The following is an 18530-nucleotide window of genomic DNA, read 5'->3' on the forward strand; positions in this document are numbered from 1 at the left end:
GCTTGGGTTTTATGGAATTCCATGGCCTAGTAAGATTCAGCTATATAGAATCTGGAGCTCAGACTGTTTAGAAAACAGTGACATCATTTGTACAGATTCAATAACTGGTTAATGTTGTTGCTAATTGGGCATGTCATTTTTTCTCACAAAGTAAGGTCAAGACTTCAGAGCCAGCATAACTTTGCTATGTCTGTCAAATGCTTGAAAGTATTAAGTATTTCAGTTTTACAGGGTACATATCCAGGTCTTCCTCAGAATTTCTACATTTTCTAGTTTTGAATGCAGTATTAACTTCTATTTTGTACTTTTAAGATTTCCTATAATAACATTACTGTTTGTGAAGTCAATGCATTTTACTTTCTGAGAACGAGTAATGATGATTAAGTTATAAACAAGTGACTCCAAGAAATACAGATTTTATTTGAAAATTGCACTCTAGCTTAAAGAAACTATCTCCAGTTTGGTTTTACTCTAAGGATCATTTCAAGTTCCTTCATGCTATATTCATTTGGCCAGTGACCTAGGAACAGGTTTCAAAACGATTTGCTACTTTTAGCCTATGGTGATAGTTCACAGCACATTTATCTTTCATTTATCTTTCATTGTTATTTCAGAAATTGTTGAAAACCTGATTGGAAAAGATAATTCACCTAGCATACCTGAGGCAATTGATAGACTCTTCATGAACATAGCAAATATTAACAGGGAGTCCATGGCTGAAATACAGGATGCTCAGGTTGGTGTAAAAATAATTTTGTTTATGATAAGTTTTAATGATTCATCATTTTAACCAATGTATAAGTAAAAAAATTCTTTATGCTTAATCATTGCTAAACACATAGAAATCTATTTTTTGCATTTTCAAGCCTAATTTAGGGAAAATAAAGTTTTAGAAACCGATGGAAAATACGTGCTCAAGTTTAATATTTATTATTTAACCTCTCTAGGCTTCATTTTCTCATCTGTTAAATAATAATAATAATACCCACTTCCCAGTGTTGTTGTGAATAGTAAACACAATAACCTGTATAAGGTACTGGACACATAGTAGTTAGTCACTAAATTATAGTTCTCTTTTCCTTACCTTTGCAGCAAAGTAGAAAACTACCCAGTAGTGGAGACTCAATTGAAATAAGCTTTCAGAAGTGCTTTTTTAGGGAGTAATTGTTCTAATGTTTAAATGAAGGTCTGTCATTTACTTAATGTGGAAATTGCCTTGAGGGTCTGAAACACTTTTGGGAACATTTACCTTGGGCAAACACTTCCATCTTGGTGACTGCTCGTATGGAAAGATGAGAAGAAAGTTCATTGTAAATCTCTCCTCTTTATATGTAAAATATGTATATATATTATATTATATTATAAACTTTATTTAAATAAAATTAAATTCATATACCATGCAATTCACCCACTTCAAATGTAAAATTCAGTAGTTTTTAGCATTTCACAGTTAGTTGTGTACCCATCACCACAGTTAATTTTAGAACCGTTTTATCACCCCAAAGGGAGCCTTCACACCTATTCACTTCCATTTCCTCCCACTCCCTTCTTCCCTTGCTCAGGCCCTAGGCAGCCACTAGTGTACTTTCAGTCTTTATGGATTTGCCTATTCTGGACATTTTATGTAAATGGTATCATATAATGTGTGGTCTTTTGTGACTGACTTCTTTCACTTAGCATAATGTTTTCAAGGTTTATCCGTGTTGTCTCATGTATCTGTACTTCATACCTTTTCATGACTGAATAATATTACATTCTATGGATATACCCTATTTTGATTTCTCATTCTTCTATTCATGAACATTTTTATTCCACTTTTTGGCTATTATGACTAATACTGCTATGAATATTTATGTACAGATTTTTATGTTTTTATTTTTCTTAGGTATATACCTAAGAATGAAATTGCTGGGTCATGTGGTAACTCTGTTTAAACTTTTGAGGAACTGCCAGATTGTTTTCCAAAGTGGCTGTACCATTTTACATTCCCACTAACAGTATATGAGGGATCCAGTTTTTCCACCTCCTTGAGGACATTTGTTATTATTTGTCTTTTTGATTATGGGTATGAAGTGTTATCTCATTGTGTTTGGTTTTTTAAATCATGGTAAAAAATATATATATAACATAAAACTTACCGTCTTAACCATTTTTAAGTGTACAATTCACTGCTATTAAGTATGTTCATGTTTTTGTGTAACCATTCTCCAGAACTCTTTTCATCTTGCAAAACTGAAACTCTATACCCATTAAACAATTCCACCTTGCCCCCTAAAATTAATATGAATTTTAGGATCAGCTTGTCAACCACCATTCTACTTTCTGTTTCTATAAATTTGACTACTCTCAGTACCTCATGCAAATGGAATCATATAATAGTTGTCTTTTTGTGACTGGCTTATTCCTCTTAGCATAATGTCCTCAATGTTCATTCATATTGCAGCATGTGTCAGAATTTCCTTCCTTTTTAAGACCGAATAATATTCCATTGTATGTATATACCACATTTTGTTTATCCATTCATTTGTCGATGGACACTTGAGTTGCTTCCTCCTTTTGCCTGTTTTGCCTATTTGCCTATTGTGAATAATGCTGCTATGAGCATTGGCGTGCAAATATCTGTTCAAGTCCCTGCTTTCAATTCTTTTGGATAAATACCCAGAATTGGAATTGCTGGATCATATGGTAATTCTATTTTTAATTTTTTTTGAGACAGGGTCTAGCTAAGTTGCCCAGGCTGGGCTTGAACTCCTGGGCTCAAATGATTCTCCCACCTCAGCCTCATGAATAACTGGACTATAGGCACATGCCACCATGCCTGGCTTATTTTTAATTTGTTGAGTAACTGCCATACTGTTTTCCAAAGCAGCTGTACCATTTTACATTCCCATCAACAGTGCACAGGGTGCCAGTTTCTCCACATTCTTACCAACACTTGTTATTCTCTGTTTTTTTTTTTGAGACAGAGTCTTGCTCTGTTGCCCAGCCTAGAGTGAGTGCCGTGGCATCAGCCTAGCTCACAGCAACCTCAAACTCCTGGGCTTAAGCGATCCTCCTGCCTCAGCCTCCCGAGTAGCTGGGACTACAGGCATGCACCACCATGCTCGGCTAATTTTTTTGTATATATATTTTTAGTTGGCCAGATAATTTCTTTCTATTTTTTTTTTTTAGTAGAGACGGGGTCTCACTCTTGCTCAGGCTGGTCTCGAACTCCTGACCTCGAGTGATCCACCTGCCTCGGCCTCCCAGAGTGCTAGGATTACAGGCGTGAGCCACCGTGCCCGGCCTTTCTCTGTTTTTTTGATAGTCGCCATCCTAGTGAGTGTGAGATGGCATATCAGTGAGGCTTTGATTTGCATTTCCCTGATGGCTAATGATGTTGCAGAACATTTTTAAAAATGTGCTTATTGACTATTTATATATATCTTCTTTGGAGAAATATCTGTTAAGATCATTCACCAATTTTTAAATTGGGTTATTTTTCTTTTTATTATGAGTAGTTGGAGTTCTTTATATATTCCAGGTACATATCCCTTATCAGATACATGATTTACAAATATTTTCTCTCATTTTATGAGTTGTCTTTTCACTTTCTTGATGGTATCCTTTGAAATGATCTAGTTTTGATGAAGTCTAATTTATCTGTATCTTTTCCACTAGACATGTAAGACATTTTCCCATGTTAAAAACATATTTTTCATGACCACTATTTAATTTAATTAATTTTTTTCTTTTTTGAGACAGGGTCTTGCTCTGTCACCCCAGCTAGAGTGCAGTGGCATTGTAGCTTGCTGCAACCTCAGACTCCTGGGTTCAAGTGATCCTCCTGCCCACAGGCGCACACCACTATGCTCAGCTAACTTTTCTATTTTTTGTAGAGATGGGGTCTTGCTCTTGCTCCTGCTGGTCTTGAAGTCCTGGCCACAAGTGATCCTCCTGCCTCGGCCTCCCAAAGTGCGAGGATTATAGGCATGAGCCACTGTGCCCAGCCATAACCACTATTTTGTTTATTTTATTTTATTCATTTATTTTTTGAAACAGAGTCTCACTTTGTTGCCCAGGCTAGAGTGAGTGCCGTGGTGTCAGCCTAGCTCACAGCAACCTCAAACTCCTGGGCTCAAGCCATCCTACTGCCTCAGCCTCCCGGGTAGCTAGGACTACAGGCATGCGCCACCATGCCTGGCTAATTTTTTCTATGTATATTTTAGTTGGCCAGATAATTTCTTTCTATTTTTAGTAGAGACGGGGTCTCCCTCTTGCTCAGGCTGGTCTCGAACTCCTGACCTCGAGCGATCCACCTGCCTCGGCCTCCCAGAGTGCTAGGATTACAGGCATGAGCCACCGCGCCCGGCCATAACCACTATTTTAAATGGCAGAATACAATTCGATCAAAGGGATTTATCATAATTCAACTATTCGTTATTGGATATTTATATTGTTCCTCATTTTTCACTATTATAAATAATGACATTAGAAACACTACTAAGTGCAAAGATTTTCCTCTACACATTTTGTACTATTTCCTTAGGATAGAATCTCAGAAGAGCAATTATTAATACTAGGTCAAAAGATATGAACATTTTTGGATCTTTTTACATATCGCAAAATTGCTTTCCAAAATCCAGAAAAGGTAGCTTCTTTAAGCTGTTTTAGTCTAGATGTTCATTTGCCCCTTTAATACATCAAACCATTTGTTCCTCTGGGAAAGTTGGAGTGAATATTAACTCCATGTGTTTTTAGTGATACAAATCAAATAATACTTCATGTGAAAGTCATCATTAGATCACCTGTGGCATGGGCATACTATGTAAGAGGGATGGAAGTGGGCATGAGAATTAGCTCAGAATAGTAAGTGAAATGATAACCATGCTAAATAAATCATCTGTTTAAATGGAAGCTCATGAGGAAAATGTGAAACTGTAGGTTAGAAAAGTGGCACTGGAGAAAGATTTAAAACTAAAATACAGCCTAGGTGCAGTGGCTCATGCTTGTAATCCCAGCACTTTGGGAAGCCAATGCATGAGGATTGCTTGAGGCCAGGAGTTCAAGATCAGCCTGGGCAACATAGTGAGACCCCCATCTCTACCAAAAATAAGAAAAATTAGCCGGGCGTGGTGTTGTATACCTATAGTCCCAGCTACTCAGAAGGCTGAGGCAGGAAGATTGCTGGAGGCCAGGAGTTTGAGATTGCAGAGAGCTATGATGATGTGACTACACTCTAGCCCCAGTGACATAGCAAGACCTTGTCTCAAAAAAACCCCAACAAACTAAAATACAGTCTTGTACTATGTGCATAAATTGGGTTCTTTTGGCTTATCCAGTTATTTTTCCTGTTAGTCATATTACTACCAATATGTTTAATGTAAGACAATGGTATATGGCTTCTCTTATATTCACCATAGCACTCTGGGAGATTTAGGCCAGGGCTATGCCATATTGGTCTCAAGCAATAGTACCATCCAGGACCAATTATTGCTTTCAGAGGTCTCTTTCCAGAAACCAACCTATCCCCAATTGCACATACTTTGTATCTTCATTTTTTCCTTTAGACACTATGAGCTTGACTTAGTTTTGCATCCAGTTGACTGAGTTCTACCTGATAGAAATATAAACCCCAAAAGAAACATTATAAACTGCCCCCTAGTCCCCAGGAAAAACATAATAAAACAACAAATTAGTACTATAAGTACTACATAAGTTATATAAGACATGATCTTTGATATCCAGGAGCCTAGTTGGGAAATAACTGAAACAGTTAAAGTATAAATGATACAAAATAGTATAATTAATGCTCAATTGTGTGAAACTTAATAAATACAGGAATTCAAAGAAGACAGAGAAATGTAGATTGTAGTGGTTGCTAAAAACTTCATGGATGTTGCTGGCGAGACTTAACTCGATTTGAGTTACATAAAGACAAAGGGAGGGGAGGAGGTATATCAGGTGAAGCCAACACTATGAATAAAGATACATAGATAGGAATGAACAAGTTGTCTTCAGGGGACAGTGAGATAATTACTCTGACAGTGGATAAGTTTTTGGGGGGAGAAGTAGAATGGGAGTAGATTATGGAGGGCCTGGAAATGAGCCACAATAGTTATATAAGCATACAACATGCAAGTATGAAAATATCATTGGAGGTGGACAGTATTTTAACTGGCTAAGGAAATATTTCTCTTTGACCAGGTTGAAGAAATGGCAGTAAACCTGTGGAATTGGGCAGTTACCAAGAGAGTAGGTTTGCTTATAAATGAAGAGCAGAAAGCTAAATGTACGTATACATTTTGTGACTCATATTATCAGGAATGTTTTTACTATGTAATTAGGTAGTATTCCTGCAGTTTAAATAATATTTTGACCGGTTCTTAGATGGAGATTTGTTAAGACAACTAAAAACAACCCAGAATGACTGGTTTCTTAACCAAATAGGCTCCCTCAGTTTTATGATTTTTTTCAGAGGTTAGCTATTTATTAATAAAAATTTAGAGGCATCACTGTAAGAAATAGTCTGGAGGTGAGCAACAAAGATTATTAAAGGGTGGGACAATGAGAACTTGAAGAAATGTTGAAGGACATGGATTATTTCCTGTGGAGAAGAGATTGGATCAAAACCTTCAGGATTCTGAAGGACCATCAAATAGTAGTTTCCCCTTTCCATTAATAATAGAATGAAAAGTGTTGCTATGAGAGGGATTTAGATTTCAAAGAGTGTAAAGAAGAGTTTCTTCATGAGGTGAATTGATAAACATTGGCATGAGTTACTGAGAAAAACTATAGTTCTTTTATACCAGTGAAGCAAACAACAGGAACAAGAACAAGGCAAAAACCCCAAACGAAACTCATCTTCTTGGATGCTTAAAATGTCGTCCTCTGTCTGGCAAAGTTCTAGTGCTTTAGCTAAATAGACAAGATCTAGTGTGCTGACATTTACTGGTTTTCAACAAGTGTAGTGACAACAAATGCATTTATGGAAAGTATCTTGCCTTATTATAAAGGATACATTGAAGCAAGAAACAAAAGGGTGAACCTCTGGACTGCTTGACTTTGTAAAGATAAATGGCTTTTGTCTGTATACAATAAATAGAATTTACTATTAAGTATTTATCTTTATGAACATAAATGAAACTGTATACAACTTCGGTGTAGGTATAGAATAATTGTGATTAGTCTAATCAATAGTATACTTACTCATGAGTCCAATTCTCTATTAGGATGTTTAGAGAACAATTCTCTCTCTAACTCTCAGGTAAATGTTGATATCATTGGCCAGGTGTGGTGGCTCACACCTGTAATCCTAGCACTCTGGGAGGCCAAGGCGGGCGGATAGTTTGAGCTCAGGAGTTCAAAACCAGCCTGAGCAAGAGCGAGACCCTGTCTCTACTAAAAAATAGAAAGAAATTAGCTGGACACCTAAAAATATATATAAAAAATTAGCCAGGCATGGTGGCACATGCTTGTAGTCCCAGCTACTTGGGAGGCTGAGGCAGAAGGATTGCTTGAGCCCAGGAGTTTGAGGTTACTGTGAGCTAGGCTGACGCCATGGCACTCTAGCCAGGGTGACAGAGCGGGAATCTGCCTCAAAAAAAAATGTTGATATCATTGCTCCAAGCAGCCTTAGATCCTTTAAATATGGGGAGGGAAGTGTTAGGAATTTGTCTGTGGGAGAAATTTAGCACACAGGTGAACTGTGCGATATTAAAATGCTTTCATTCTTAATTCTTACCATTCTGCATATCAAGGAATATTGCTCTAGCTGTTTTTCACTGCTTGTCAAATATCAGGGATATGGTAGATGCAGTAGGTGCTGCAGCCCTGGGACCTTTTCCCATGTACTTTCTCACTTCATGTAGCAGTTCTTAATCAGATATTTGGGTTCTTGTTCCATGTATAGTACTTTTTTGATGCAGTGGAGAATAGTATGTTAGTGCAGGAAGCCTACAATTTAAAAGAATTTTGTTTCAAAAATATGTTGATTGGAAGATAATTTGTCTCTTTAAAAACATATTTAGTCTGCCTGGATTATGCTACATGATGAAATAAGTCATCAAGATTTATAAGCCACAATTTTTATTATTTGAAACAATTATGGAACAATGAGCAGAAATAGGAAAGCCAGAAGTAGAGGAATGACTTATAACGCTTAGTTTTAGACCTGTTGCATTTGAGGTGACAGTAAGATTGGCTATATGAGACTAGAGCTTATGAGAAGGGTAAGGACTGGGCCTATAGATGTGCTGGTTATTTACATGGAGGTGGTAGCTGAAGCCACAAGAGTAGTTGAGTCCTCTGAGGGAGAAAATAAAGAGCAGTGGTTCTTAAATATTGGTAAAAACCAGAATCACCTGTTAAGCCTGTTAAAAACACAGATGTCCAGGCCCTACCATTCATTGGTGGTTTTTGTTCATTTAGGTTCAGGATGAAATCTAGGCATGTCTATAATTTGAAAAAATTTCTCAGGAATTCTCATGCACACCAAATTTTAAGAACCAGTGGTATTGAGAGAAGTAAAGAGTAGTGAGATTTTAACTTTAAATTTTCTATTTAAAGACTGGGAAGAAAAAGAACAAGGATGGGAGAGCAAAAGGAACATTCAAAACATTCTAGAGGAGACTTACTATCTATTTATTGAGTGCATACTCCTTATAGGGTTGTACCATGTTACAGCAGGCAGCAGGTGAAGGGGACAAGGTAAGATACCACAACAGTGATACCAAGCATACATTATACTTGAGGATCTGAAAAGGAAAGGGTTACAGTAAATAAACAATAAAAATAAAAAATTCATAAATGTCAGTGTACAACATTGTGTTTATCCAAAGTCAATTCAAGTATCAGGCTGTGGGCACTGGTAGAGTAGAGTAAGCAGATGTTCAATGGAGTCAGTCAGCAAGCACCTAACCAAGATATTTATAATATCGAGAGGTCAAGAACAGGCAAATGAGAAGATGAGGATAGAGCAACAGCATCAAAGAAAACATCTGTATACTGAAGTAGTACTCTGTTTCAGCCTCAGCTGCCTTTGGCTTGAAGGCTTATTGATGATAACTATAAAACAGCTGGAGTGTGAATGTGAGGATGGGAGCAAAGTTTAGACTAAGACATTTCCCACAGAGGGACAGTGTTCAATTCTGAAGCAGGATAGTTCAGGCCAAGGGAGTTACATTTTTCAAAACGGTTATGATCATTGTGAAATGTTGCTGTGAAGTTAGGGAGGTTAATCTTTGGGAATGCAGTTTTAGTAAAGTGGTAAGGATGTAAAACAGATTTCAGGGGCTTAAGGAGATGAGTGAGTAGCAAGAAAATAGAGAGAGTAGATAGACTATTCAATTCAAGAAGTTTGGCAATGAAAGGAAGAGGAGAAATGGGATGCAAGCTTGAAGCACAGTGGGGTCAGTTGATTTTTTTCAAGGGGGGAGAGGTGAGTATGTTTGAAAGTAGAGAGGATGGACTAAATTGAGAAGGAGGTACACAATATACCTTTATTTTCTTTTAACATTAACAGGTTTATACTAAGGTACACATGTGCTTGACTTGGAAATCCAACTTTATTTACAAATATTCTGTAAACAAAGATGCCATTCAACCCCTTTAAAGTATTATAATTGATAATTTCCACAAAATCCATTTACATAGTTTCAAGCTTTCTGCATAAAACTGTATTATGGGATGGGCAAACAATCTCACAAGATGGTCTAAGGCATAAAAGTAAAGCAAAATAAAAACAACTTATCCAGCATGAATGTGCTATTGACAGAGAGAATGAAGAAGTAAGAGTCACACCCTTCAATGTGCTACTCCACCAAGAAATGGAAACGTGATAATTTTGGGGGGAGGTAAATGCTTCATAATAAACCATCTTCTTGTGTAGTATAGTTTAATTGTGATTGTTAAAGATTGCTCTTGCAGACTAATATTTATGCTGATTTTTTTAAAAACCATCATTGGAAAACGGGCACAGACTTTTCTAGATTTTTTTTACCAATGAAAATATTCTGATACTGATCTGGTCTCAATATCCAGACCAATTAATAAAATAACAAATACATGAAAAGAACTTAAAAACACAATCATCATGTGACTGTGACTTACAAAATTAGAATTCTCCCTGAAATCAGAGAGTATTACTCCTCAATAGTGTCTTTAACTTTGAATTCTTCATAGCTGAGATAATATGTATACAAAATATTTAACCAAAGATTTAAAAATAAAATTATCCAAATTACCCATTATTTTGTATATAGTAAATTAATTTTTTTAAATCCTTTAAATTTTATCCAGGGGGTTAATGATTCTCATGTCATGGCTAAGTCACAAGGAACTTCAAAACTTTGGAAAAAAAAATTCATCCCTGAGAAGTGAGAGATAGAAAAGTATCTAAAAAAAAAAACAGAAGCAACAGTCCTACACCCTTTTAACAATCTTTACCAGAGCATAAATTAACAGGCAGCAATGAAATGTATTCCAGTCCTGGAGAGTTACTACCTCTGATGATCTGATCTTTTTATAATGAAAATACAAGTGCAACATTAAAAAAATCAGATAAATAGAAACTCTGGTTTTATTGTCTGCTTTACATTTTTGTCCAGTGCAAGGTCAGCCTGCTAAGATATGAATATTCCAAAGTAATAACTTCTGCTGGCGTCTCTTCTTCTGAGTCTCCATTTCCTCCACTGATATTCACCCAAATAATAAAAGTAATACAATTGCAACTGAGTTTACTATTATCAATGGCACTCTCATCACGGTTCTTACAGATTGAATAAGGTTCACTAGTTGAGATTTAATTCCTGCCTCCTCTCCGAATCCACCAATTCCCTGGTCTGTTTCCCAGCCAAGTGTTCTTGAGGAATCGCTCCTCTTGCAGCAGGGCGATGGCATTGACGCAGAGCAGGGCTGCCTGTAGCAGTGAGTACAGGGTAAAGGCCATGGCCGTCAGGAGCTGCCCGGTGCCCAACTCCCCGATTCTTGATTCTTCTCCCGCCGCCGCTGCTGCAAGGCCACAATATACCTTTGGAGAGGGGAAATAATTGAGAGGTTAGAGTCCTTGAACATACTGAAGGATTAGTAAACTTTGTAAAAAAAAAAAAGGAAACACTTAAAAAATTTTCAAAACTAGAAATTCAAGTCAATTTAAATATATGATTAGAAATTATGTTACCAAAAGTTTTTTTCAGAATAAATTAACTTTCTTAAATGATGATTAGATTTTACACTTCATGATAAGCAATAAAAATCTGGCCACTTCAATTACTCTGTAATTTCAGCTGGGCAATTCTTCTCTTTTCAATGGACTATTAATTAGAAATGGTATTAGCATAGGTAGAATGGCTGTTGAGATCAAACGTTAAGGTGACTAGTTCAGTTATTTGTGAAGACATTTTTTAAAAACTTGGATATGTTTTATGATGAAAGAAACTAGAAACAAAGAGATTACAGTTATTCAAACTTGCCTATTTTCAGGGAAAATGAACTATATAATGAAGATGTCTGTATTTTCTAAATTACACTCTAAGAACTGTTATCTCATCTACCGAAAAGAGTATATTTGGAAAGTTTCACATTTTAGGAGAGAAATCTAAAACTCTTCTGATGTCCAGAGATTTTGTCAGATGTTAAATAGCTTTAGGTTTCAATTCTGCTTAGAATTTTTCTTCTGCCAGCATGGTGCATACAAGAACATCATAGGGAATCAGTGATTCTATGGGATTTAAGACCTGAAGAAATTAAAATTTGAGAATTAAATATCTCTCTAGAGCAGTAAGCAAATGATTCATTTCATAAGTTTCAGGTCATTTACTTTTGAAAATTGATTTTTTAAAAGGCTTTTAAAATTCTTATTTTTAATAACAACAGAACTGGCTTTCCTTTCATCATCCTTTCTCTTTATAGGTGTACATAAAAGCAGAGTGAATGTTTTGTGTTTATGGTTGTCTAATTACTGTTTTGCAGTATGTCATGTTGCTTGCAAATTGGCGTGTATGTGTGAAGGCTCAGTTGCTTCAGAAGATGCTATTCGAAGACAGATTTTGGTAAGTGCATATGCAATGAGATAGTTGTTACTCCTATGAAATGATTGAAGTTAGTGTAATACTAGAAGGGAGTTGAATCCTTTCGTGCTATCCACGTTCCTTTTATGATTGGTATATCTACTGCAGTTAAAGGTCTCCACAATACTATAGTTATTATAGTGATTCAGTGAACTAAATACTGAACTTAAAATTCTGGATTGATGAATTATTTTTTGCTAGAGGTTTTTTTTTTTTTTTTGAGACAGAATATTGTTCTGTTGCCCTGGCTAGAGTGCAGTGGTACAATCTAGCTCACTGCAACCTGTGACTCCTGGGCTCAAGCAGTCCCCCTACCTCAGCCTCCTGAGTAGCTGGGACCATAGACCTGCGCCACCGTGCCTGGTTCATTTTTTCTATTTTTAGTAGAGATGAGGTCTCGCTCTTGCTCAGGCTGGTCTTGAACTGCTGAACTCAAGTGATCCTCCCACCTGGGCCTACCAGAGTGCTAGGATTACAGGCATGAGCCACTGCACCCCGCCCTGATTTTGACTTTTAGTGATTGATATTTTTCTCATGTTGATTGAATATTTTTTTATAATTATGTAAAATATTTACATGATTTCAAAGGCAAATCTACTAAGGAAAGTACAGTTGGCCCTCCATAGCCTTGGGTTCCACATCCATAGATTCAACCAACCAAGGATCAAAAATATTACAGAGAAAATCCAATAAAAAATAACAATACAATAAGAAACAATACAAATAAAAAATAATACAATATAACAACTATTTCTCACAGTTCTGAGGACTAGACATTCAAGATCAATGTGTCAGCAAGTTTGGTTTCTTGTGAGTACTTTTTCTGTGGCCTGCATATGTCCACCTTCTTGCTGTGTTCTCACATGGCCTTTCTTCTGTGCATGCTCATTCTTGGTGTCTATTTGTGTGTCTCAATTCCCTCTGGTTATAAGGATGCCAGTTAGATGGGATTAGGGTCCACCCTAATGGCCTCATTTTAATTTAATTGCTTCTTAAAGAAAGGCCCTATCTTCAAACACAGTCACATTCTGTGATGCTGGAGGTTAGGGCTTCAATATAATTTTGGGGGACATACTTCTGCTCATAACAATAATTCTTGATTTATCAGCTTTATATATGATCTATTTATTTGCTGTCATAATAGATGAGTATTTATCTCATATTATATTACCTTCCCTTACCCCCTCTCAATTTTTTTGCTTATATTAATATTATACTATTTTAATTTATCTGATGGCTCCCTTTTAACACTTTAAATAATATATTTAAATTTTAAATTTTATTTTGTCTCAGTTTTTTATTTTTAATTATGGGTTCATAATATTAATAGTTGTATGTATTTATATGGTACCTGTGGTTTTTTTTTTTTTTTTTTTTTTTTTTTTTTTTTAAGACAGAGCCTTGCTCTATCACCCTGGGTGGAGTGCAGTAGCATCATCATATCTGACTACAGCCTCAAACTCTTGGGCTCAATATATCCTCCTGCCTCAGCCTCCTGAGTAGCTGGGACTACAGGCGCCTGCCAAGACACCCGGCTAATTTTTCTATTTTTAGTGGAGACAAGGTCTTGCTCTTGCTCAGGCTGGTCTCAAACTCCTGAGCTCAAGCAATCCTCCCGCCTCAGCCTCTCAGAATGCTAGGATTACAGGAGTGAGCTATCGTGCCTGACCTACATGTGATGTTTTGATAGAGGCATACAATGTGTATTAATCAAATCAGTTTAATTGGGGTATCCATCACCTCAAGCAATTATTTTTTCTTTGTGTTTGGAACATTCCAATTCTACTCTTTTAGTTATTTTAAAGTATACCCTACCTTATTGTTGTCACTTTGTTGTGCTATCAAATATTGTTCATTCTAACTATAACTATAATTTTTTATCCATTAACCATCCCCACTTTACCACCCCCTGCCTGCTACCCTTCCCAGCCTCTGGTAATCATAATTCTACTCTCTGGCTCCAGGAGATCAATTGTTTTAATATTTAGCTCCCAAGTATGAGTGAGAACATGTGAGGTTTGTCTTTTTGTGTTTGGCTTATTTCACTTAACATAATATTCTCTAGTTCCATCCATGTTGTTACAAATGTCTGGAACAGACTACAAAGTTTCCCCTTTTTCTACATCCTCTCCAGCATTCTTATTGCCTGTTTTTTTGATACAAGCCATTCTAACTGGGGTGAGATGATACCTCACTGGGGTTTTGATTTGCATTTCTTTGATGACTAATGATGTTGAGCATTTTTTCATATGTCTGTTGGCCATTTGTATGTCTTCTTTTGAGAAACTTCTATTCAGGTCTTTTGCCCATTTTTTAATGAGATAATTTGATTTTTTCCTATTGAGTTGTCAGAGCTCCTTATATATTCTGATTATTAATCCCTTGTCTGATGGGTACTTTGCAAATATTTTCTCCCATTCTGTGCATTGTCTGTTCACTTTTTTGACTGTTTTCTTTGTTGTGCAGAAGCTTTTTAGCTTGATGTGATCCTATTTGTCCAATTTTGGTTTGGTTGCCTGGGCTTTGGCGGTTTTACTCAAGAAGTCCTTGCCCAGACCAATGTCCTGCAGCATTTCCACAGTATTTTCTTTTAATAGTTTCACAGTTTCTGGTCTTAGATTTAAATCTTTAATTCATTTTGATTGGATTTTTGTATATGATGAGAGGTAAGAGTCTAGATTCATTCTGCTGTGTATGGATATCAAATTCTCCCAGCACCACTTATTGAAGAGACAGGTGTTTCCCCAATGTATGTTCTTGGCAGCTTTGTCGAAGATAAGTTCACTGTAGACGTATGGATTTATTTCTGGGTTCTCTATTCTGTTCCATTGGTCTATGTGTCTATTTTTATGCCAGTACCATGCTGTTTTGGTTACTACAGTGCTGTAGTATAATTTGAAGTCAGGTAATGTGATTCCTCCAGTTTTGCTCTTTTTACTCAGGATGGCTTTGGGTATTCTGGGTCTTTTGTGGTTCCATATAAATTTTAGGGTTATTTTTTCAATTTCTTTTCAGAATGTCTTTGGTATTTTGATGGGGATAGCATTGAATCTGTAGATTGCTTTGGGTAGTATGGACATTTTAACAATATTGATTCTTCCATCCATGAGTGTGTAATATCTTTCCATTTTTTGTGTGTCCTCTTCAATTTCTTTCATCAATGTTTTATAGTTATCATTGTATAAATCTTTCACTTCTTTGGTTAATTTTCTTCCTAGAGATTTTATTTTATTTGTAGGTATTGTTAATGGGATTATTTTCTTGGTTTCTTTTTCAGATTGTTTGCTGTTGGCATATAGAAATGCTACTGATTTTTGTATTTTGATATTGTATCCTGCAACTTTATTAATTTATCAGTTCTAATAGTTTTTTTTGTGGAGTCTTTAGGTTTCTCTAGGTATAAGAACATATCATCTGCAAATAAGGATAATTGGACTTCTTCCTTTCCAATTTGGATGCCTTTTATTTCTTTCTCTTGTCTGATTGCTCTAGCTAGAACTTCTAGTACTATGTTGAATAACAGTGGTAAAAGTGGTCATCCTTGTCTTGTTCCAGATCTTAGAGGAAAGGCTTTCAGTTTTTCCCCATTCAGTATGATACTAGCTGTGAGTCTGTCATATGTGGCTTTTATCATGTTGAGGTATATTTCTTCTATACCCAGGTTTTTGGGAGTTTTTATCATGAAGGGATGTTGAATTTTATCAAATACTTTTTCAGCATCAATTGAAATGATCATATGGTTTGTGTCCTTCATTCTGTTGAAATGATGTATCACATTGATTGATTTGCATATGTTGAACCATCCCTGCATCCCTGTGATGAATCCCACTTGATCATGATCAATAATCTTTTTTTTTTTTTTTTTGAGACAGAGTCTCACTTTGTTGCCCGGGCTAGAGTGAGTGCCGTGGCATCAGCCTAGCTCACAGCAACCTCAAACTCCTGGGCTCAAGCGATCCTCCTGCCTCAGCCTCCCGAGTAGCTGGGACTACAGACATGCGCCACCATGCCTGGCTAATTTTTTCTATATAGATTTTTTAACTGTCCAAATCATTTCTTTCTATTTTTGGTAGAGATGGGGTCTCACTCTTGCTCAGGCTGGTCTTGAACTCCTGACCTCGAGTGATCCGCCCGCCTCGGCCTCCCAGAGTGCTAGGATTACAGGCGTGAGCCACCGCGCCCGGCCAATAATCTTTTTAATATGTTGTTAAGTTTGGTTTGCTTGTATTTTGTTGAGGATTTTTGCATCTATGTTCATCAGAGATATTGGCTTATAGTTTTTGTTTGTTTGTTTGTTTGTTTGTTTCTTTCTTTTTTTTTTTTTTTGAGGCAGAGTCTCACTCTGTTGCCCGGGCTAGAGTGCTGTGGCATCAGCCTAGCTCACAGCAACCTCAAACTCCTGGGCTCAAGCTATCCTCCTGCCTCAGCGTCCCGAGTAGCTGGGACTACAGGCATGTGCCACCATGCCCGGCTAATTTTTCTATATATATATATATATATTTTTTTTTTTAGCTGTCCATATAACTTCTTGCTATTTTTTTAGTAGAGACGGGGTCTCGCTCTTGCTCAGGCTGGTCTCGAACTCCTGAGCTCAAACCATCCTTCTGCCTCAGCTTCCCAGAGTGCTAGGATTACAGGCATGAACCACCGCTTCCAGCCATAGCTCACTTCAACCTCAAACTCCTGAGTTCAAGTGATCCTCCTGCCTCAGCCTCCTGAGTAGCTGGGGCAACAGGCGTGTACCACCACGCCCAGCTAATTTTTCTATTTTTTGTGTACATGGGGGTGTCGCTCTTGGTCAAGCTGATCTCAAATTCCTGGCTTCAAGCAGATCTCCCACCTTGGCCTCTGAAAGTGCTAGGATTACAGGCGTGAGCCACCGCGCCTGGCCGGTTTTCTTTTTTTGTTGTGTCTTTGTCTGGTTTTGGTATCAGTATGATATAGGCCACATAGTATGAGTTTGGGAGTATTCCCTTCTCCTTGATTTTTTGGAATAGTTTAAGTAGGATTGGTATTAGTTCTTTGAATTCTTGGTAGAATTCAGTAGTAAAGCTATCAGGTACTGGGCTTTTCTTTGATGGGATACTTTTTATTACTTCTATCTCATTATTTGTTATTGGTTTATTCAGGTTTTGGATTTCCTCCTCCAATGTTGGTAGGTTGTATGTATCTATGAATTTATCCATTTCTTCTAGGTTTTCTAATTTATTGGCATATAGTTGCTCACAGTAGTCTGTAATGATCCTTTGAATTTTTGCGGTATCAATTGTATCAGTTGTAATGTCTCCTTTTTCATCTCTGATTTTATTTATATGGGTTTTCTTTCTTTTTTCTTAGTCTGGCTATAGGTGTGTCAATTTTGTTTATCTTTTCAAAAAAACCAACTTGATCTTTTGGGTTTTTTTGTGTGTGTGTTTGCTTTAATTTCATTTATTTCTGCTCTGATCTTTATTATTTCTTTTCTTCTACCAATTTTAAATTTGGTTTGCAATTGTTTTTCTAGTGCGTTGAGATGTATCATTAGGTTGTTTATTTGAAGCTGTTCTCCTTTTTTGAAGTAGACACTTATTGCTATAAACTTTCCTCTTACTACTACTTTTGCTGTATCCCATAGGTTTGATATGTTGTGTTTTCATTTTCATTTGTTTTGAGAATTTTTTAAATTTCCTTCTTAATCTCTTCATTGACCCCATTGGTCAGTCAGGAATATATTGATTAAGATCTATGTGTTTGTATAGTTTCCAATGTCCCTCTTATTCATTTCTAGTTTTATTCCATTGTATTCAGAGAAAATACTTGATATGATTTAATTTTTTTTGAATTTCCTAAACTTGCTTTGTGGACTAACATATGGTCTATCCTTGAGAATGATCCATGAGCTGAGGAGAAGAACATGTATTCTGCAGCTGTTCTGTAGATGAAATGTTCTATAAATATCTATTAGGTCCATTTGGTCTATAGTGCAGATTAAGTCCAATGTTTCTTTGTTGTTTTTTTGTCTGGATGATCTGTCCAGTGCTCGGATGGGCTGTTGAGATCTCCAACGATTATTGTATTGGGGTCTATCTCTCTCTCTTTTCCTCTGATAATATTTGCTTTATATATCTGAGTGTTCTAGTGTTGGGTGTATATATATTTAGAATTATTATATCCTCTTGCTGGATTGACCCCTTTATCATTATGTAATGACCTTCTTTGCCTCCTTTTTTTTTTTTTTTTTTTTTGAGACAGAGTCTCGCTTTGTTGCCCAGGCTAGAATGAGTGCCGTGGCGTCAGCCTAGCTCACAGCAACCTCAGACTCCTCGGCTTAAGCGATCCTACTGCCTCAGCCTCCCGAGTAGCTGGGACTACAGGCATGCGCCACTATGCCTGGCTAATTTTTTTCTATATAGATTTTTAGTTGGCCATATAATTTCTTTCTATTTTTAGTAGAGATGGGGTCTCGCTGTTGCTCAGGCTGGTCTCAAACTCCTGACCTCAAGC

The 18530-nt window shown here is 36.7% G+C and overlaps 1 protein-coding gene and 1 pseudogene across 2 annotated transcripts in view; one reads left to right on the top strand and one right to left on the bottom strand.

Moving 5' to 3' along the window:
• Window positions 1-18530, top strand: part of TEX11 (testis expressed 11) — a 278253-nt gene that overhangs the window by 15865 nt on the left and 243858 nt on the right. For both annotated transcript variants that reach the window (XM_045538676.1, XM_045538677.1), the window contains 3 exons: window positions 615-736; window positions 6187-6271; window positions 11950-12029. In XM_045538676.1, coding sequence (XP_045394632.1) covers window positions 615-736; window positions 6187-6271; window positions 11950-12029 — 287 coding nt within the window. The remainder of the gene's footprint in view (window positions 1-614; window positions 737-6186; window positions 6272-11949; window positions 12030-18530) is intronic.
• Window positions 10642-10927, bottom strand: LOC123628751 (annotated as a pseudogene).

Source organism: Lemur catta, chromosome X (genome assembly GCF_020740605.2).
Source record: "Lemur catta isolate mLemCat1 chromosome X, mLemCat1.pri, whole genome shotgun sequence".
Taxonomy (NCBI): Eukaryota; Metazoa; Chordata; class Mammalia; order Primates; family Lemuridae; genus Lemur; species Lemur catta.